Source organism: Saccoglossus kowalevskii, chromosome 5 (genome assembly GCF_978046115.1).
Source record: "Saccoglossus kowalevskii chromosome 5, keSacKowa6.1, whole genome shotgun sequence".
In the NCBI taxonomy this organism is placed as follows: Eukaryota; Metazoa; Hemichordata; class Enteropneusta; family Harrimaniidae; genus Saccoglossus; species Saccoglossus kowalevskii.
In genome coordinates, this window is record NC_140645.1 from 27,758,989 (window position 1) to 27,782,584 (window position 23,596).

At 34.6% G+C, this 23,596-nt stretch overlaps 1 protein-coding gene and 1 long non-coding RNA gene across 2 annotated transcripts; both read left to right on the forward strand.

Annotated features, from left to right (window-relative positions):
• The first annotated feature begins 1,230 nt into the window (after window positions 1–1,230).
• On the forward strand, window positions 1,231–7,307 carry LOC146745963 (cell adhesion molecule CEACAM5-like). Its single transcript, XM_085498852.1, has 9 exons — window positions 1,231–1,264; window positions 1,677–2,003; window positions 2,166–2,441; window positions 2,747–3,019; window positions 3,521–3,784; window positions 5,059–5,322; window positions 5,976–6,272; window positions 6,586–6,882; window positions 7,174–7,307. Exons 1-9 carry the CDS (start codon window positions 1,231–1,233, stop codon window positions 7,305–7,307), a joined length of 2,166 nt encoding a protein of 721 aa, XP_085354978.1.
• Window positions 7,308–7,817: 510 nt separating this feature from the next.
• On the forward strand, window positions 7,818–8,110 carry LOC146745964 (uncharacterized). The gene is made up of 2 exons (XR_014929431.1): window positions 7,818–7,885; window positions 7,976–8,110. It is a non-coding gene; the product is annotated as an uncharacterized LOC146745964 (long non-coding RNA).
• Window positions 8,111–23,596: the final 15,486 nt, after the last annotated feature.

Below are 23,596 nucleotides of genomic sequence, written 5' to 3' on the forward strand. Positions count from 1 at the left end.
TCTAGTGCAATGAAACCTTACGCATGCCAGTTTAAGTATTAGACAGAATACTATACGTATCTTGTTTTAATAAATGTTTCAAAGTCATATCGCTGATATGTCTAGAAAAATCACGTTCATATATCAGATGTGCATCATACGTCTTACACCGAAAATCTATTCAGCTCGATAGTTCAACATGAGCAGCGAACAACACCGGCCAACAACTGATTTGTTACATTCGAGTATTCGACGTCAACTACATTTATAATAATCATCGGTATATGTCATACTGCTTATGAGTCAGTGTGTTTTATGTCAAAACACTATATTATTCTGGCTAATTTAATAGAAAACATCGTCACTGCTAAAATGTGGAACTGTGCTGATTAACGCTGTATTTTTTTGTACTGTTTATTATCACCAGACGAAGCAATCAAAATGGGAATGCAGTGCTAATTCTTTTGTTGATTTTTTTAAATAATTTTTAAAATGTCAATATTTGTTTTCAAGATGAGGTAAACATTCTAAACCATATGACATTGGGTCGATTTCAATAAAAGTAGAACATACATAGTATGAAATAATGGTATGTATTTGGAGTCATTAATATACATATATATATTAATCAAATGTTTATCGACCATGAGAGGGCCAACATTTAGGCAGTAATATAGCGTACCGTTTCCCCTACTCAATATTTCATTACTAAACATGTCATTATGATTAGTTCAGCATAGTTATGATATTATACCGTCAATATGTCGTCAAATTCATCTTGTGTTACCGAATGTTGTCCAGGCAATACGTAACGTTGAATGATAGATGCACGCATTTGAAGAATTGAACGCAAATCCATATCGAACGGTACCCAATAAAGTAAAGATGAAATTACATGATTGAAAATTTCAAAGATTTGTTTCAATTTGTAAAAATTGTCGAACACGTGATACTGTTTTGTTTCTGTGTTAGTCAATTATTAAGCTCCAATTGTCGAAACACGACTATAACAATGCGACTTTGGGGGGAGAGCAGGTCTAGAGCAGTCCTCGCATCTGGAAATATAATTGCATTGAAAATCATTTTTCTTGTATTAAAATATTCGAGCAGAAATTCTTTCAAAAACATATAGTGGTACACATCACATAGCATTTCAAATACATGAGCTTATTAGTCACAAACGCTGTACAGGAAGTATATTTGGAATTACAAGATAGGGCTGCATGACCAGCTTCCTATCACATTAGCGATATGGCAATGTATGCGCTACTTTTGCGTCAACCAGGCAAGGTAAATACAATCATGGACCTTGAACAATATTTATCGAATTACTTAAAAAAAAAAACACATAATTCAAAAAAAATATGTTACCGAAAAAAGTCTATAATTGATAGTGAAATAAATTCGGTGATGCGTATTAGCCAATCTCACCGTGACGTCAGTTATTTACATCTGCGAATGGCTGCAAACAAACCTCGTCTTCTGGCCTGTAATATGGCACGATCTGTAAGTTATTGTATTTCACACGCACATGTGTATTCATCAACACAAATTACAAACAATGACAGAAATTTAACTTTTTGTACACCAGTCACTGTGCACGCATAAGAGATGACAATGAGATAACATATATACTAATACATATGTATGTCGCTATTGTAATATTGTAAATTATTTTTTTATTTACTTTTTGTTAGTTGTTTTAGCAACACAGAGGTTCAGTGTAACTCCAGCAAATACTACTGTCATAGAGAGTGATACATGGGTTATGTTTGAATGCACTGTATCTGACAAGGAAGGGACTCTCTATTGGAGGAAAGGCAGTTTGATCATTTATGACGAAAACGATGGAGTTACTAAGCATCCAGAGAAACACAGTGTATCCGGTGAGAGCAGTGAGGGACAATATGACTTATCAATTCATTACATCGTGAAAGATGATGACGATAGTTATACATGTGAAGTGTCTGGTGTGGTCCATCCTAGTGATGCAATACAGGCTACAGCATACCTTACAGTATATTGTAAGTAAAATAAATACGTATTTTTAATTTCAAATCCAAGAAGTTTATTAATGGTGTTTGTTTGTTTCTTTGTGAGTTGGTCTAAATGTTGACGTATGTATGTTTTCTATTGTGTAAATTGTTCGCATTATCAGAGTAAAATTTGATTGAATCTTATTTCAGATGGCGCATATATAGATCCAAAACCATCTGAAACAAAATTTGTTGTGGAAACGGAAGATGCAATGTTAACATGTACTGCTTATGGAAATCCAGATGAGATAACTTTTACGTGGTATAAAGATGATAGTTTAATATCACATGGAGATTCAAACTATATGTTATACGATGGGATTCTTATTATTAATGAAACAGATAAAGATGACGCAGCTTCCTATAAATGTCAAGTCAATAATACCTTTGGTGGTGATTCTGCTGAGGCTTTTTTAGATGTACAGTGTAAGTTTGGTTTTCATAAATATATATAATAAATGACACTAAGCGATTTAATGATAGGGATAATTTGCCAGGAGCCGTGCTGTGTCACATCTGTGACACACATTCGATCAGGTACAAAACATTGCAAACACTTTGTTTGTGTTGTGGTAACACATGTGAAGACACTATGGTAGACTATTATGCGTAAATAATTTCTGCACGACTTGATAATAATAGATGAATATGTGTGATAATATATTTGTTTATTATAAGATGATGGTTTTGCAAATATAGGACTAAATGTAAATAATAAAATATTATTTCAGATGCTCCAACGGTCAATTCCATTGATTCTGTGTATCCGAAAGAAAACACTCACGTCAATATTACTTGTTATATCATCGATGGAAATCCATTACCCAGCAACGATGATGCAAAATGGAAAGGACCTGGTGATCAGGAAGCAGATATGGATAATCCACTGCAGTTATCAAATATACAACGCGACGAATCCGGGATATATACATGTGAAGTCAGTAACGAGTACTACAATGGTGACACGGGCCATGGGTCATCACAAACTACAATCACAGTGGAATGTGAGTATCATAATTGTCAGAATATAGGACGTTGTACCATGATGTCCCATATCAAATGTCAATCACATATCAGCATTAACGCGCAGCTCTGTCAAGCATTGCCTGGAGGTTGTTTTATTATCAAGACACATAAATGTTCAATTAATAATAGCGAAAAACAACGCCGTTGTATTATACAAAGTTCTTGCCAACCAGCCAAGACGCATGCATAGGGGCGCAAAATGTGAACACGTTTGTTAATCTATTTGGTTTAACATTGTATATCACCAAATTAACCATTGTTACAAATCAGAGGATAATGCAAATGTTCCGAAAATTATGTCATACATGGGTATTTTAAGTTTGCAGGTAGACAAATTCGCTTCATTTTCAGCACATTAAATATAAACATTACAAAAATACAAAAGTGAACTGTCATAAACGTAATCAAAATAACATTGTATAAAACAGGTCCATTCGTCTCATAATAAACATGTTTATTATTTGGAATTCTAATTCAAGATCCTCCAGATGTATACGTTCCAACTGTATATAACGTCATACTTGGAGACAGTGTCTCTATCGAGTGCATCGTAGATGCCATTCCACAAGAAACAACAGTTAAATGGACCTTTTTAGAAGTAGAAATAAGTAGTGACTATATCCTTAGTATACCCGACATAGGAAAACAGGAAGACGGTCCTTATCTGTGTGAAGCTTGGAATATTCTAACAGAAACAAATGCGATAGAGTACGGCAGTAATACAACTTACATCAATGTAGAATGTAAGTATGTTCGTTTGCGTCTAGTTACAACCTTACAATTGTTCATCTCGACAGAGATTGGCATGCCGTTTTAGTGACTACAAAGATTGTTGTCAATGAGGTTAGATGACAATGATATTAACGCTTAAACATGGAGTATATCTACAAACGATTCATAGTATTCATCCTAAACAACTAGAAAATAAGTGATGACAGTTAGAGAAATATGGTCGTTTCGAATTTGTTAGACAGGTTAACGGAGTGAATCGTAAAAATAGTCATTGTATGTCATACCATATAACAGGAACGATTAGAAGTGCTAGCCACATCTGATGGAGCATTAATATCCACCTCTAGAATGTTTTGGTGGGTCATTTCCCTGTGATATTATTTTGTATACTCATATATTTAAGCAATAACCCCCCGCCAAAGGCTGGTATACCACGAGTTATTGCACAAGTCACAACATATATACACGAGCCACAGACGAGTGCATATATGGATTGAATTGTGCAATATATTATTATTATATATAATACCAGTATATTGACAAAATAAAGATAAAATTACTTGCATCTACTATAAGATCTTGATTATGGATCTTGAATATGAATATTTAGTTGTTGTACACAAAATGCATTCAAAAAATACATATGCAACACAGTTCAAATTGAATACAAATACAAACTATTTTTTTCTGCGTGGAGGATTACATTACCATAAATCGTCGTCGAATTATGCAATTTCACTGCAATTTTGTCGGTCAGAATTTGAACGCCTCTATGGGACACATGTTGTTATTGTATACAAACATGTTTTCCTGTGACTCTTAGTTTCTTGCAATTTTTTTTGACCTTCAATCCATCAATCTCATCTAGTTGGTCACCAGTTTAATTTAAAGAACATGTTTTTCTTTGTTTGAGGTTCGCAATCCATTTCGAAGCCACAACACGGAATGGTCTGGCGTTCGTTTAGGCACCGTTCCTCGCGGTGTGGATGGACGGTGGTTTAGTTTTGTGTGGCGAACGACGATCACCCAACGACCGACGCTCACAGCTCAGGTCCCATCATTAACAAAACGCAATATTATGGTTATATAATTTTTCAGATGTTTTTAATTTGGTAACATGCCATTAATTACCTATGCAAATATTGTGTTTGGACCAATGAAATCGATCGATTAACAGTATCAATATACGGGTATAATATAATGTGCAATATTCCATTTGACATGTTGTACAGAAATGATGTTTGCAGAGATCAAACATAATGCACATTTATTTTCTACTCATCAGATGGTCCAGAAATAACTCTCATTGAGTATATCGAAATATTGGAAAACGACGATTTACATATTGAATGCTATGTTGATGCAAACCCTGAAGCTATTATAGTCTGGACGAAAGACAATTGGAACAATGTGACTATTCATGGCAGCGAATTGAATATTAGAAATATCAATAGACATCAAGCTGGTGATTACACATGCCATGCTACCAATCCATTATTCAATGGTGATGTTTATTCACATAATTCAACATTAACAATCAATGTTTTATGTAAGTATTACAAAAACAACAACAATGTTTTCATGTATTTATTACATCATTTTTGATGAGCCTGTATCGGCGACTGGTTGCAATATAGTGCAAATAATAACCTTTTATATTTTAAGAAATGTCAGCAGTTTTACGTTTTTCTTAACCAATTTGGTTTTGACTATAACAAATAGATTGACCTATAATTTACAAATTTGGTTGTGGTGATATGTGGTTTAAATTTGGATGTCACTCGAACTTTTCGAAAATACAGATTGTACATCGATCACATATTCATTTCAAGTTAGTTGAGTTGGATGGAATCTGCCACCCCCCCCCCCCCCAGGTGCATTCGGGCATGTAGTGGGTGCATATGTCCAAATGTATTTAGTACTGCCATGTTTATGTCTGTTTTTATCTGAATGGTTCGTGCGCCGCTTACAAGGATCGCAAATTACGTATTCTATGTATGATCGTTACTAGGTTTCAATTTGCTTTTCTCCTATATCGTTTATTGTTACACTCTGATTAACAGTGTGTGTAATGTTATGGTGTGCAAATGTAATGAAATTCAAACCTACAAGTCTCTTGATCGAAACATTGTTGCTTGCAGTTTTATTTTTATATTATTAACTGTAAAATATTTGTATTTGCAAACTGACCCTTGCAATCAGATGGAGCCGATTTTGTAGAAGATGGTTCACCAAGTGATATAACTACTGTAATTTTACCAATCACAACAACAGCCAGTATTACTTGTGTCGGATATGGGAATCCTGAAGTGACGTACTCATGGTTTTACAATGATGACATCATAGATGTAGATAACGATCCACGGTACAGCATAACTGCACCTGGTGGGACTTTAGAAATTGAGGACATAAGTAGTTATGATTTTGGTGATGAGTACACGTGCCTTATTTCTAATGACTTCAGTGCCGATAATGCATCATCTCAACTTTATTTAGAATGTAAGCTTTTTGTTTGAAATAGTAAATGTGAAATACGTACAACGCCAACTATGTCTGACCTGACACCTAACACAATATTTGCTTTGTGAAAGTATTATGAGCATCTATGTCAGTGTTGTAATTTAATATGCTTTGCAAAACCGTGTTACAGATTTACAGATTGACGATTTACTACAATTAGCCATTTAGCATTGGGACAACCAATCCACTGTCACAGCAGGACCATATATCGTACTATAGTGTTATTCAAAGTTAAACATGATATTGAGATATTCTGATATATTTAAACTATATTGCATTTCAATGTGTTTAGATGACCCAAATATAGTTAATGATGATGATAACAGACACGCTGTGGAAGGAGAACAAAATATCACATTGGACTGTATAGTTGATGCAGTACCACATGCAGACGTGTACTGGTTTAACGGAACAACTGAGACAACAGGATGTGAAAGATGTCAAATCAACACCGTGGAAGTAAACAAAACCCATGTATACAGTGAACTCCATATACTTAACGTGGGAATCTATGACAGCGGGGAATACAACTGCACAGGCACAAACATATATGGTGTTGACAGTGTCATCTTCCATTTAGCCATGCAAGGTATTCAAGGTGTTACAACCGAAAATATGATGGTGACCATTTTCTCTAAAACATTGATTGAATTGTGCCATTTTCAAATGTTCATATTAGACAAAATGCTTTTCAGACTTTCACCATGCTAGTATTTTATTTTCCGTAGTAAAATTTGGAATTGCATTTCAATCAGTGTAAATTTCATCATTAATGTTCATGGCCTCTCCAAAATGTTCATGATTGCATTTTATTCCATATATGGACATTACGTTATTGTGTTGATATTGATTCATTGTTAAACTCATTGTTCTGTCGCAGATAGTGAGTCGAATCCATCATCATCAACAGCTGGAATAGTTGTATTTGTCTGCTTGTTTGTAGTCACTGTAGTGTTAATATTATTTGTCATTTGTTGGCGAAAAAGAAATGCGACTTTTCTGCGAAAGGGTTAGTATACAATATATAAACTTCAGTGTTCGATTCGACTTGCTCAATATAACCCAGAAGACCATTACGTGTCTTGCTTTATTTTCAAATGTTATTTTTTTGGAAATTTATGGAATAATAAAACAATATTTCAAATCAAAACATTTCTATTTTGCATTTCAGATTCTCGTACAAAAAGGTATTTTCTCCATTTATTTTAGAATAAGTCGTTCCACTATTTCTCATATTCGTTAATGACATTGGTTCTAAAATATGGATTCATTTTTACCCGTAGGGATGATGAGTTTCATTCTGAGGAAAAATCGATGTCAAGCGATGTATACATGGATCTTATATTCCCCGCTAAAAGGAAAACCGGTTTATACTTCATTATTTTAATATTTCAATAATTTCAGTTATCAAACTAATTAATAATAAATGATATATTTCAGTTTATCAGTGCATGCATTTCCAAATTGCTTCGATGTAATGTACGCGCATATATGAAACCACAGTCTTAGTAACTTGTATTCTAATGAACTTTACTATTACATGAATACTTTCAGAACCCGAAGCAACAAATGTGACGAATGGAAATCGTGGGGTGAGAGAAACATTTTCTATTAACATTGCATGAAACAATTATTTTGCTATCAATGGTTGTTCACAGTGATATTGATTTGTACAATTTCAGCTATATTATTTGGATAATCCATTTCCAGAGAAGCATATACTAAAACACATTTCAGATGGACTATATACGGAACTATTTAAAGCAGAAGTGATGTCTACCAAAGGCATGATTCACGTTTTTATTAGACGAATTAAAGGTATGTTTAGTTAAATTTTCTAAAAATCATAACGACTAACAACAATTTTGGAATGTGACTGAGTGAGCTTTATTTTATCGCATAATGCAATCAAGATTGAATTAATGATATATATCATGAGGTTATATTGACATTTTATGTATGGTTTACTGGCTGGATGCGGTAATGTGTTTGTATAAGTCCTAAATATTTTGTTATACGCAATGGAAAATGTGACATTGAAAAAGTATTTTTAATTTACTAATATTTTATCCACTATACCTGACTGAGTTGAACGTAGAAAGTACCAAGCTCCATATTTCAGATTGAATAATACAAATAAAATATGAAGCTACATTATTTGTATTTAATTTTTGCATTTGCAGAAGAAAAAAGAGATGACATTGCAGCAAAAACATTTCTGATCAATGAAATCGAGGTGTTACGTAAAGTATCCAAACACCCAAATATAATTACGTTTCTTGGATGCTGTGAAGTCAAAGGTAAATTACATTACTATAAAATATAATAAAATCAATTTGTTGTAGTCGTCACATTATTTATGTGGTTTCAGATCCCATTTGTCTGATTCTGGAGTATTGTCCATTTGGTGATTTGAAAACATATATTAGGAGTTATCGGTCTTCACGTGATCCATCATTATTTGATGCTAGCGGCGTGGGATTTGGGCAGGATGAGAAAAAGGAATTCATGAACTATGGTATGCAAATAGCGAATGGAATGGATTTCCTTGAAAGAGAAGAGGTATGTTTTTATATAGGGTTTGCTTATTATTGATTTATTATTGTGCATTTTTGTATTCGTTGGTCAATAAGCTGCCTTTACACAATTACAGATAGTTTTACGGACTCTGACATCTCGTAGTATTTATATTGGCTACAATAAAGAATGTAAAATAACTGATTTAGGACTGTCGACGGCAGTTATGTCCTTGGCTGAATTTGAATTGGAAACTAGGGTGAGTAACTGCATAATGGTTCTTAATAGAGTATAAAAATGTCAATTTCGTATACACCATAACATAAACATTGATTTTTGGGATAAATACTCAACAATTGTTGGTGTGTGACTGATACATTTGTTTTCTTGTCCTATTTTCCTTAATTTTTCTTGACAGGGACGTCTACCTGTGCGATGGATGGCTCTAGAATCACTGCTGGATTGTTTTTATACAACGAAGTCGGACACGTGGTCTTTTGGAATTGTTTTATGGGAAATATTTAGTTTTGGTAAGTCACGACTACATCAAAACAATGCTAACATCTCACGATATGATGTAATTTTATTTGAAGAATATTTTTGCAGTATCGTAATATTTAATGATAACAATTTACCAAATGTCCACGTTTCTTCATTGATAGGATGTGTGCCGTATGCAGGATTGTCACCAAATGAGTTGACACATGAGCTGCAGTGTGGATATAGAATACCAAAACCACTGCATTGTGACAAACACATGTAAGTGTAGTAATATGCTTAAATCGTGCACCAGTAAACATACCACCCAACATACCAACGTAATATACCAATGTACGATACATATTGGAATAAGAACAACGTGCATATTCGCACACAAAACTCGAAATATTAAAAACACGGTGCGATATGAAATACATTTCCTTGTTATTATCCATTTATTTTACGTGGTAACATTGTATTTATGAGTGTATCTGATAACTGTTTTTATTTTCTTTGGAATTTGAGATCCATTGACTATTTATTTACGATTTGTTCATCAGACATTTGTGATTAAAATGTACTCTCTGTCTTTTCTCCTATCTATATGCATAAATTTAACCGAGCTGCCTGTAAATTTTACATATATTTATTATCTCAGATATACAAATAAATTGTCTGATTTGCCATTTATTACTTGATTTGTAATTTTAATTACGCAAGATTATTTTTTTTTTTATTTTTTTTTACAGTTTCTTATTTTTTATATCTGACAAGATATGTTTTGAACACATGGCGCACAAAAAAATGCCATAGTCAGTAATCACTTCATAATCTATTAGGCGAACTGATTTTAAGACTGTATGGTTATTAATGTGTTCTCGTTTCAAATGCCTAGATACAATATAATGATGGAATGTTGGAAAGAAGACCCTGTCATGCGGCCACCATTTCATGATATCAGTTGCCGGCTACTCACTCTACTCAGTACAAATATGGTGCGTATGTTACATAAACAATAACAAAAACAAATATTATTGTTATATACCATTATACAGTTTTCTAATAATTTCATTTTTTTACCAGAATGACTATGTGAAGATTAAAAATGCTTATTCCAACGTTATCGCTCTTGAAGAAATCGGCTGAAAATGATATATGTTGAGTAAAATGTACTAGCATGAGATGAGATTGCTGTTACGTATTTTGAATTTTCAGATTTTTGTTATATATAATGATATTTAAATAATGTCTTTGTTTACACAAATAAGGCTAAACTAAAGGTAATACCTTCCAGAAGAGCAAATTGTATAATTTGAATATACTTACGATTTTCTTTTATTTGTTTTTTTTTAGATTTGACATAATTTTGACAAAAAAACAAACCTTTTCGGCAACATAATTATATTTTGTGAGTTTATTGGGTCCAGCGATATAACGTCGCCGTTATATGAAATTACACTTACACGAACTTGAATATGATTTAGTAAATATTCTGGTGGAATAGACCAAAATCAGACAATTATTATTTTAAAAACAATGTAACTGTGACATAATATGATCGTGGGATCAACGTTTTGTAGTTATTAATCTGGCAGTAGATAGGTCGAGCTGATATAAGAGAAGTCGGCGATTAATGCATCACTCATTATGAGGAAATAAATACTTTGGTTTCTATGATATTAATATTATCCAGTTTTTTGTTGTTGTTCTGCTTTGTATAGTTGCCAAACATAATTGATTTAAATCATTATGTGTTATTTCTACAATAATTCAACTCTTGACATACGTGTGTACACGCAGACAAGTCAACACTAGATTCGCTGTGTCAATAGATATTGGTTGATAACCAAGGTTCATGTACTCATACTTATTCATATGTTAATTACATTCAAACGTGCGCGAGGAAATGTTTTCATAGCGCCATCATACGATGATATTACATATTTGTTACGTAGGCATAATGATTTGTGAAGTGCTACTGATTTATTCATATTTGCACTCATCCGTATAAACCCGTTTGTTTGTTGAATATACTCACATGATTGTTTGTCTTATCAAAGTGGTGAGTTTTAAGGGTTGATATTGTTTACCTTGACGTATTGCTATGATTATTGCAGTATTGGATAACGTTAATTATATTATATCAACATTGTAATTGCCTGTATACATCATTTTGTTTGGGCAATATTTTACTTAATTTTTTGAAACTTGCCTAAATTGACAATATACCTGTAAGGCCATGGTCAATTCTGAAGTTCTGTCTACACAAACACAAGTACATAGTGTGCTTTAAGTTAACTGAGTATATGATTCATTACATGCTGCTTCGCGCTGGCACAGGCAATTAGGATGGTAGATTAATTGTTATTGTATAATTGTTGACTAGATACAATATAATGATGGAATGTTAGAAGGGAAATCCGGTTATTGCGAGCAAATAAATAAATATGAGTGTGATGTACCATAATATGCCACTGTGCTGACTTTATTTTTTCAAAGTTAACTTAAACAATTAAACAATAGATGTAAAATATTCCATATATGCTATATGCTTTGAATCTGTAATCACTGTGTCCATGACATGACTGTGTCATTTCGATACTCAAACAATATTAGTTATTAGTGCAAATTTTTAAAGTTTTATGTGTTGATATTTGTTCCTGATATACCTATAAAATGATTTTTTTCTAGGTTGATGTTTATGAAAATAATCTGATCATACATTATCATTAAACGTAACAATCGAAAATTTGGAAGATATTTTGAATAAGTGCGTTGAAGCAATGAACATGATAAAATACTCACAAATCATTATATACATGGAAGGAAACTCACCAGGATTAAGTACATGTCTCTAAAAAAGGAGTGAACGTGATCATGTTCCGTATTTTGGCATGAGAGCTTCCCGCTTAGGAATGAGACCCCTTGTCTAGAATAGAGATCATATTTATCTCATGTGGTAACGAGTGTACCTAGTAAGATTTAATAGCTTGTACAAGATTGACACTCACATTGTGGGGATGGGAACACTTACTATAGCATGCATATAAGTAACAAATAAAGGGTTTCCTGGCTCCTGCCTCTAGACGAGGACACCTAAAGTCTATATCTAGCTGCACCAGTAATTAACACGACATGTATATTCCCCTAAATGCCGTGTCGACCAACTCCTAGATGAGAGATGAGGGGCACATATTCAAACAAATTCCAACACGCTGGCCATCTGTCACTGGACGTATAAGCAGCGCATATTAATGAATGTTTACACTTGTTAAAAAGCTTCACCACATAATATATATTTGCTATGCATATACATGCACAATTTCACTAACTGAAGACACGACCTACAACAAGATTATATGCTCTTTCGTTGTCTGTTAGTCCATCATTGATATGGTGCCAACCACCGATCGATACACAGTATGAGCAACACATGTATAATTTCAGCATCCCTAGGTGCACCGTCATAGTCGCAAGCAACAATATCCAAATAAATAATATAGATGACTGACTCAACATCACAAAAACCAGGCTTTCAATTTTGTTCTTGAAAGTCGAATATAAACTTTAATTGCCTATTTTGTGCAAAAACAAGTTTGCCACTTTTCACCGGAAACGGCATTTCAACTCTACAGTGATATTTTTGACTGAGTCGATTTTGTTCATATTTGGTAGGCAGGTCATATCTTCAATCTAGTTGGCTGGTTACATCTGAAACACATCCCTGGCCCACTGTTGCCTTGGCAACACCCCTAAAAATTATTTTTGAATACTTCCACACCAAATTATCACCTCCTACCAGTTGTGTAATCGCAGTGTTCAAATGATCATGTTTTTTATTTTGGCTACGGTGTAAAACGACGAATGACCCCCAGGCGCCGACACAATATCAACGGCAATATATGGCAATACAATCTCAAAGCTGATGTTGACTTAATTATGAATATCCAATCTAATTCCGTTTAGCTTCAATCAGGCCAATTATATAATTATTTTGCTATTTTGTCGCTTCAAACACAACTGTATCAAAAAACTAGATAAAACTATTATTCGTATGAATGTTACATCATGACTTATAACATTAGGTTATGCACTCACAATATCTTATTGTAATTTCTTTGTAACCGACTGCCCAACGATTGCCGCAACGACCTACAAATAACATTATGCTGGTTGGCGTTATTTCGCAATAGACAACATTTCTCAAATAATAAAACCATTCTTCAACAATAATTCAAACACACGTACATAATACCAAGCCATCAACAGCTTTAGTTTCAAAACAAAATTGTTCAGTTCGAGTATGACGCATGCACAAAAGAGTTATACCCAGACAATAGTGTGTATAAATGTCACGCTTTTAATTTATTTCAATATTGAATTTCTTGTGAATGTGGTTGTTTATGTCATAACTACATCACCAAAGAATTACATCAGGCTTTTTAACATCAGGGGCAAAAACATATTTTGTCAGAGTATTCACCCAAATTAACTAATTATTCTAAATCTTTCGTACATTTCTAAGACTATTCTTAATTATATAAAGCCAAACAAGTTTCTAGTTTAAATCAACAAACTAGTTGTATTCGTATGCGTTTCCATAAAAGCAGCCTAACTGTACTTAGCAGCTGTATAGTGTACACAAACATTATGCAAAGATAAAGGCAGTGAACTACCCTGTTGTAATTATTATGTGAAGTTATTTCGACAATACTGTAAAGTATGTATGAAGACAGTAGAGTGGGAGTATCAATCTATGCCCAATGGAGGTCGATGCGACCGCCTATTGTCTGAACACATACTTTACAGTATCCTCATACATTATGGATACATCGTGGGAATGCCGAAATCCAAAACGTTTAGAACAGATTTAGCGAACTTGTTTGTGTGTGTGTGTGGGGGGGGGGGGGGGGCACGGTCATTTTTTCATTATTATTCCTAATATGAAGCGATGAAAATACCAAATGCAGTACCGCAAAATTACCGCACGCTGTAATAGCGTTACGGTGACAGATGTATAATAATAGTTTATATTATGGAATACAGTAATATGATGAAACGAACATGGCCGCTAGTACAACATTACTTACATTTCACTGTCACTTTATTTTGATTGTTTTAGTCTAAGGCGTCGATGCACCCTTTGTTTAAACTCTTTGCCGGATATTTATATATATATGTAAATCAGAACATAGTCGATACTGGTGAAACTATATTATAAAAGTCGTGTGGACGATTTTTCCAAATACTACTTTCGAATGATTAGTAATTCATTATTATTTGATGATTTTACGCCTCTATAACGTACAATATCATTGTACATTACTTTCATAGAATATTCAGTATATTATTTATATATTTGCTTATCTTACCAATATATTATACTAAATATATTATGCTGCTAAAACATATGCCCAATGAATACCAGAACCACGTACACGGATTTCAAAGAGTATGCAACCAGAAGTTCACCAATGTTTCTAAGTTTCTAAAACGTGAGGCAATGACTGATCCTGCACACCATATCGTAAAGAGAAGACGTGTGTTAGCTGATTCCAGTGTATTGTTCAAGTGTAATTAATATCTCCTTTGCTCCAAACAACAACAAAAAGAGGCAAGGAAGAAGCACTTACAAAGTGAGTGACATCGACTGCAAGTTTTAAGATAAAGGAGCTAGCCATCATGAACAATGATTATGCTATACAGACAAAAGTCAATAATGTCGATCTTATAGCTAAGACGCACACTATCATCATTCCTGTTATCAATTTTACACACATTTTGATGAGCGGAATATAACACAAGCTCGGGGTGATGGAAATGTCAAACAAGAACAGGGAGCTCATGCAGGTGCATTTAAGTACACATCTGAGTACATAACTGATAGCATTATCAAGAATTCAAATGTAAAACGACTTGGTATGTTAAAAGAGAAATACTTTATGCAGCAATACCATTCAGACCACTATAATCCAAACTACAAAACAGACAAACTGAAACAGAAGATCAAAAACGCATTTGGCAACACTATTCAGTTCTGGCAACCAAATTACCGTAGTAAACTCATCTACTCAACAGCTGTTGAACAAGGTCAAGCAGTGGAAACTGCATTTAAGGTTGCTGCATCAAAAATCAGGCGTTTGGAAGAAGCCGCCATATTTTTGCGACGAATCATAATAGCTACCAAGAAAGTTTCTTCAGATATGCCTTATCCACCTTCTCCAGGAAATAAACTCGAATATTGGGATTTTCCACCAGTGCAGTTGTCAAATTTCATTTCTGCACTTCTTGTTGGCAAGAAGATGGTCGAATGCACTATCTGCTAGCAACACGCGGAGAGTATTATCCATTGGCAGTGATATAATATATTCTGTGACAAATGGTAGATGGGTGACACCTAAGCATATACTCCTTGGAATGTCATTATGGCATTTGACAGGAAAAGCAGACATCGTTAAGCTGGTGAACAGATTTGGGCACTGTGTGTCATATTCAAATATACTAGAAATCCTGACTTCTATCTACATGATTATAAAATCCCATGATAGTTCAATTCCACCTGGTAACAAAACACAAGGTAATGAAGTGCTGAACTTCTGTTGGGACAATTTTGATCTCAACAAAGAGAAAACATCTGGTGCTGGAACGACTCACTCAACTCACAGGCTTGTAATTCAAGAGAGAGCCATTGACCAATCAATTGATGACAATCATGGCTAGAACAAAGAAGCAATCAGTGACAGATGAAGTCGAAATAATGGAGCCGTGTTTTGTCAAAAAACATGTTGAACCCAGCCTTAGTGTTCAAATTACTGAACCTCAACAAACAAAAGAATATGTTTCAGACGTCAAAGTATCTGACATGATATGGGTGCTGTGCAGGAAACTGCCAAAAACAGTTGACCAAAAAGTACCTCGTTGGAGAGGTTGGGTTTCTCCCACTGGAGAGAAAAGAGAAGAAAGAAAATCAATAGTGGAATACATGCCTCCAGTAAATGCCCCGATCACTGAAAACAAGAATGTGATGCATGTGCTAAAGATTTACCAGAAGGCATCTGCTGCTGTTGGTCAGCCCTACACGATTGTTACATTTGATCTAGCTGCTACTAAAAAGGCCTATGGAATTGTATGAACGTATCCAGATCGTTTCAAGAATGTCATCATTCAACTTGGGACATTCCACATGGCATGTGCATATATAGGTGCATTGGGAAAATATATGAAGGGTAGTGGATTGGAGGGAGTTGTGGTTGAATCCACAGTATATGCAAGTGGGTCGATAGACAAAGTCATGAATGGGAAAGAAATGAAGTTAATGTCTAACCTAGCAAACAAGCCAAACTCAGAGAACTGTCATGGAAAACCCAATATGAAAGGAATGAATACAGTAGTATGATGAGTACAAAGACAAGTTGCGTGCCGGAAAAAAGGGCAAAATACCACAGTTATGGATAGGGTACATGGATAAGGCATGGCTCCTTTTGCGTTTATTGAGGGATACTAACGCCAATGACATAACCCTTCATATGGCCTTCATATACATGAAATGTGCCCTCTCTTCTTTAGTCAAGAAAAGCCTAACTATGCAATGGTATACATCACTGTACTTGAATGTACTCCTTAACTTTTCACACACACACCCTGACTCTATGGAGCTTCTTCAAAATAATGGAATGAGTGTGAATCGATCTGGTGTTCCCACTTCTCGAAATGCAGTTACTATAACAATTTACATACCTATAACTGCCATGCCAGTGGGCATGGTCCTTGGATCATTGGCTTCAGTCATAAGATGGCAACCTATCATAGATGGAGTTTCACTCAGCATGCACGAGCAGACTATTTACAGGCAACACTTTATTCTGCTGGCATTGTAAATGATGAGATGAGCTACCACAAAGATGTCACCGCATCAGAGATTGTAAAAGGGGAATCTGCAGTGCAGAAGATGATCACTGCCTTCCAAAACTTTATCAATCCTCTCAAGATACCTGATGTGCACAATCTGTATTGCATATCATCAGGAAGACCAGTTTCAGACGAAATATCAACTGAATTACTTGCAGTTGTCACACATGGCAACAAAGCATACAAGAGATTCATAGAATAAATACTAGTGCAGAAGATAGTCACTTTTGATGCACCAATCAAGAGACTGAAGTTGAAGTCGTTTGCATTAATGGCTGTGAAAAAGTCTGTAAAAAGTTCAACAAAGAAGACAAAGGAACTGGTAGCAGTGAGAAATGTATTTGGGCAGTTCATACTACTTGCAATGAATTATAAACTATGCATGGAAAAAGTGATGGCATACCCACTTGGCCAAGTGCCTTGGAGTCTAGCCACTGCTGATGGTGCATCATAAAAAACTGACAAGGCAAAACTTCTACACAAACTGGAAGAGGGACATACTGTGACAAGCAGGCCAGATTTTGTGGTTCATATTATTGATGGAAATGCAATGTTCCAGTCACTAACACAAATCCCACAAACCTTTGAAGAGTTGGCTCAGCGTATATTTGCACAGCTCCCAAATACTACCCGTGTTGACTTTATTACAGATACATACCAGACTAAGAGTATCAAGAATTTGGAGAGGGAACGCCGTGGGACATCACAGAAATTCCTAATACATGGACCTCGCACTAGAGTACCACGTGACTTCAAACAGTTCCTGGCAAACAGCAGTAATAAAACACAACTTATTTGTCTGATTTTACAAGAATTGAAGAAAGACAAATATGCGATAAAGCTGAAAGGAGGGCAGGTGATGCTTGTCTCCGGAGAGAACTGTTGGTTTCTAAGTAGTGAGGATGGCCATACTACTGAGGTAGAAGAGGTATCAAACTTGCGATCTATTCAGGAGGATAAACCTATATGTAATTCAATATATCCAAGTTTAACAAATATAAATTCCAGTATACCAGTATGATGATAGCATCTTAGCATTTAATCCACATTTCCAGAATTAGAAAATACACATTATTAAAGTACATATAATCAAGTAGGCCACTACTACACCAATGTTAGCAATTTACATTTGATTCGCTATTGATTCTAAACAATGCCTTGATATTATTTTTCAGGAGGAAGCAGACACCAGAATCATTCTCCACTGCTGTCATATTGCAATACACTGCATACATTCAAATGCCATCATAATTTGGTCTGATACAGATACAGATGATATAGATGTTTTCCTCTTGCTGATGAAGTTTTTACAGAATATTAGAATACCACTAATCGTGGACACTGGTGTTGCAGATAAACGATTAACATCAGCTCAGCAGTCCAAACAATTAGCAATAAGCTATGCAATACATTGCTTTCATTTCACGCATTCACCTGCTGTAATTCCATAAGTTCATTCATGCGTAAAGGCAAGGTGGGACCCATGCGTGTCTTGCAAAGAAACCCACAATTTATTTCTGTCTTCACAAGCTAAGTTACGAGCCAGGCTCTTACAACAGATAAATATGATGAATTGGAGGCATTCACATGCCTTATATATGGAGCGAACCCAGGTGTAAAAGATATAAACAAGCTTCGATACACTATGTTTATGACACGTTAAAAACCAAAGAACAAGTTACCGTCCAGTGAGAGTGGAATTGACCTTAGTTTGCTTCCACCATGCAGATCTTCCTTGAGGATGCATATTGTACGTGCGAACTATCAGGCTCTTATATATATCAAGCCAACGTACTATCAGGCTCTTATATATATCAAGAAAACGGCAACTACAAGAAGAAAAATTGCAGTAAAAATGGACAGAAGATGAAATGCTCCCAAAGGAACTTGTTGATTTGGTGCTGGGGCAGGGTGATGAAGAAGAGGATAGCTGGGGGTCACGTCTAACTAAAAAACATGATATGCAAAAATTCCTAAGCGGGGGGATGGTTATTGGCCCCCAGTCTAATAGTTGTGAACTATATTAACATAATGTTATCATCTATATAGTATATATCGAATATGAATGATTATACACGAGTGTGTTACTTTAGTATTGGCCTTGAACATCTCCATGTTCATAGATTATTTTATCTGTTAGATTTTAGACTTGTAGAGTTATTTAACTATTTACCTAGGTATTATACCACATGTTGCACCATGTCTCTCATTGATAATTGCGCCCCCAATATGTTTAAAAAACGTAGGTTTCTGTAAGTGATCGTAGGTATACGTTGGACAAATTAAAACTCCAACATCTAATTCGTGACAAATAGAATATTTTAAACAATGACGAAAACAGCTGTATAAGATAATATAAACCAAATAATTGCTACTGCTATCGACTTATGTTAGTAATATTAGGTCGTAATTAATAATGTCTCTGTCATCAAAACATATAGAAACAATATAATATTCCTGATACACAGCGCCCTCTAAACCAAAAGATGACAACTTGATATTGTATACAATCACGTGTTATTTTAATAAGGTCACCGAGTATCTATCGCAGAGATACATTTGACATGGTTGTCTGTGTATCCCACACCAAAGACATGAGGTTTTCGTGTATTATTATTCTGTTGAATATGTACATGCAATGGTTTGTCTTCCAACAAGCATCAGGTATTGTAAACTCTTTATAACTACTACAATAAGTTTATTCAGTGATCACTGTAATTTTAGTCACCAGCAATAACTTGTTCCGTAGTTCTGTGATTTTGATATTATCTGCCTGTTTAAACATAAGGGAACGTATGGTACATATTTCTGTCGTAAATATTGATCCAGAGAAAAACAATCGTATGGAAAGGCAGTCCTTGCTTACGTGACAAGGAATCAATGGCAAAAAATTGTATAACTTCCTGGTTATAGTCGAACATGTTACAATCCTTCTTGCCGACTAAACAGTATTGATAATTATCGAAGATCGATTACTGTTTTAACAGTCATAATTTATAGCACATTGCAACAAGTCTGGTTGTACAAAATTCGAGTTTTATTATGCAGTGACGATAAATTCTAACTCATCAAATTATCTTGATAGTGCTGCCGCGATTATTGTTATTGGATACAAAGTCCGTAAATAAAATTATTTATGATAATGAAGGTTTTGACAATTCATAACATTTTTATACAGAAACGTTTGAGCGCCAAAGTACAAAGTATATTTACTAAACGAGGTCAAATAATGTAATGACCCTCGACGCAACGGAGAAAATGAAACCACAGAAACGACTGTGCTCATAATAGAAGAGCGATAACTAAATCTGAATATAAAGATAAATTAAATTGCAGCTTAATATTTTCAGTATTAATAACAATTCCATATTGGTTCAACAGTGTAGCGGGTAGTGTCATTTTGATGACCGACTTATGCGCCACATGCCACTGGGCTTCGCGCGTACTCTTTGCTAAGCATAACTCGTCTAGATCAACAAAACCGATGGCCAAGCCCATTGTCAACTTATTTCATGTTTATTTTTCAAACAATACAATGTACTATCATTTAAGAAGCGCTGTATATTTTACAACGGAGATCTATTCAGTTCGATAGTTCAACATGAGCAGCGAACAACACCACACAGCACACAATACAAGTGCTTAAACTATATTTGAAACTACGTTATAGGGCTGTGTCACCATCTTTCCATTTCATTAATGTTTTTTGCAATTGATGCGCTACCCTTGCAACCAGGTCCGTTAAATTAATTCACCTGTGGTCCTTGAACGAAGATTCCTTAAAAATAAAGAAAAACATAAATAACAAGACATGCATGGCACAGATCCCGTTAGATATCAAATCTAAGTTATATAGTTTTGTTTATTGTAATATAGTGTAGAATACTTTATTTTACCTGCAATTAATTCATACTGAAGAGGTGTTTCAGGTGTTTTGTATGTATTTTCACTGATTTTTGACAAGTTGAATATAACATATAAGGAAAAGGTATATCCACTGGTTTTTATTTTCACTGAATCATTCCGTCAGCTAAAATAGCAAAAATAATTCCAAGCGAAAATAAGGTATTTTACAGTAGTACAAGAACTTGTTTATATTGAAAAATATTGCTCTTGAACAGCATTAATTAAACCAAATAGGTCAGCCTGATTGAATTGGATCGTCAAACCCCACATCTGTACATCTATTACATGATGTATATTGAGGAAATATATAATTTTAACATCAGTCAAAGCATATCAGATATAGCGAACATTCAATATAGAACATTCAAACAGAGTGGATGCCATTCCGTTATTTTGAATTTCGATCTGAAAAACAAAATGACGTGTACCAGGAACCCATAATGTCTGATGTATGTACCCATTTTTAGCAAAATTCATCCATACACGACCGAGAACCAGTTCCGGAATGCCAAAAATGATTTTTAGCACAAAAATGGCCACCATTCGGCCACTTTCAATCGGATCGTCAAACCAATATATCTGTGTATCTATGACATGATATATAATGAATATTTGAACATAATCCGTCGGCCATTTTGAATCTTACCTGAAAAACAAAACGGCGTGCATCAAGATTCTATAATGTCCAATGTATGTGCCAAGTTATAACAAAAGCTCTCTGTAAACAGCCAAGAAATGCTTGATATTGATGATTTTTCAGTACAAAAAATGGCCGCCATTCGGCCATCTTAAATAAGATCGTAAAACAAATTGATGTGCATATGTATATTATTATGTTTGTGTAAAGTTCGAATGTAATTGGACCAATCACAAATTGGCAAATCTCATTGTGACGTCATTTATTTATATCTTTTCAGCATGCAAATGTTTGAAAAAAAAACTCACACTCTGTTGTGACAATATGTTGCTTGTCAGCTATTGTTTGTCAACAAGGACGTGTACACATGTATTCAATAATAACATTCACAAACTACGCCAACAAATTTACTTCGATGGCGAATGATAGATTTTTGTCAAACAGTCAATGCGCATGTACACGCATAAAAGAAGAAAAAATATATAATAGCATATACCCGAAACAAATGTACGTCTCAATTACTAATAGCTTATTCGCAGGTGACTATACGATTTTGTATGTACTACTCATCCTATTACGGCCCATAATGGACTGCGTTTATTTCCACAACTCCACTCCTTTTACTCTTTTCTATACAGTTGTAAAGCAATATGGTTAGTGATGTTGCTACCCTGAACAAATAACACGTGCAAAAAACCGAGTTCTTGTTCACAACTAAACTGTTCAGTCATTTTGCTGTTTTGCTCACTAGTCGCTTCTAGCAACATAATTCGTGAAAAAAGAGTAGAATCCGCGAACAGTCTCGGTATCTTGACTTTAACTTTGCTGCTTTAACATTTGACAATTTTACTACATCAATGGAAACGTACGTTGGCAATACATACTTACAGTTACAGTAATTTTTCCAACGACAATCGACCATATACTCACTCCAATGTTCATCAAATTAGTTCAAGCATCATTTTGTTACGACCTTTTAGTCATAAGTCCTATTATACGGGCATCATGCATGTGTACAATTTATGCAAATCAAGCTATTCAAGCTATTGTCAACTAACACATATCACATACCAAAGCACAAATCTCCTGTGAATAATTCTATCATGTAGGCAATCACAAAAACAAAACAAAAAAGAAAAGTGAAGATATATTTGCTAGTGGAAGTAACCGGTGTATTTTGTTTTGTTGAGTGTGTTCTTTTATACATAGTTTGTAACGGCTTAACGCTTCATTAGACTATATCAGAGTATGTTATTTCTTGATGTATATCCATACTACAATATCATTAGTTAATATTTATAGTTCACATTTTTGCTGATTAGTATGTCTGGCTCACACGATGAATGCTGGCAAAATCACGATAAATTGTGATCAAAACTATTTCCAAAACTAATAAGTTTGTTTCAATAAGTCCATGAAAAACTAGATACAGCATATGTTACAACAACATTGTAACATAAACGACTATTTTATTAGATTGTGTTTGGATTTGGAGGTCGAACGATTTCAAATATGACACGTTATACACATGTTGTTTGTTTTAAGTGTATTTAACTGTGGTGTATTGTCTGTTCATCTAAGTCGCATGATAAATGTATTAAAACGTGTCAATAAATCATAACATTACTAGTACATACGCTACTTGTTCCAGCATCGCAGTCGTTCAGTGTAACACCAGAAAATACTACAGCCACAGAAGGTGATCCCTCGGTTATGTTTGAATGCACTGTATCTAACAAGGAAGGAACACTATATTGGAAGAAAGGCAGTTTGATCATTTATGACGAAAATGATGGAGTTACTAAGCATCCAGACAAACACAGTGTATCCGATGAGAGCAGTGAGGGACAATATG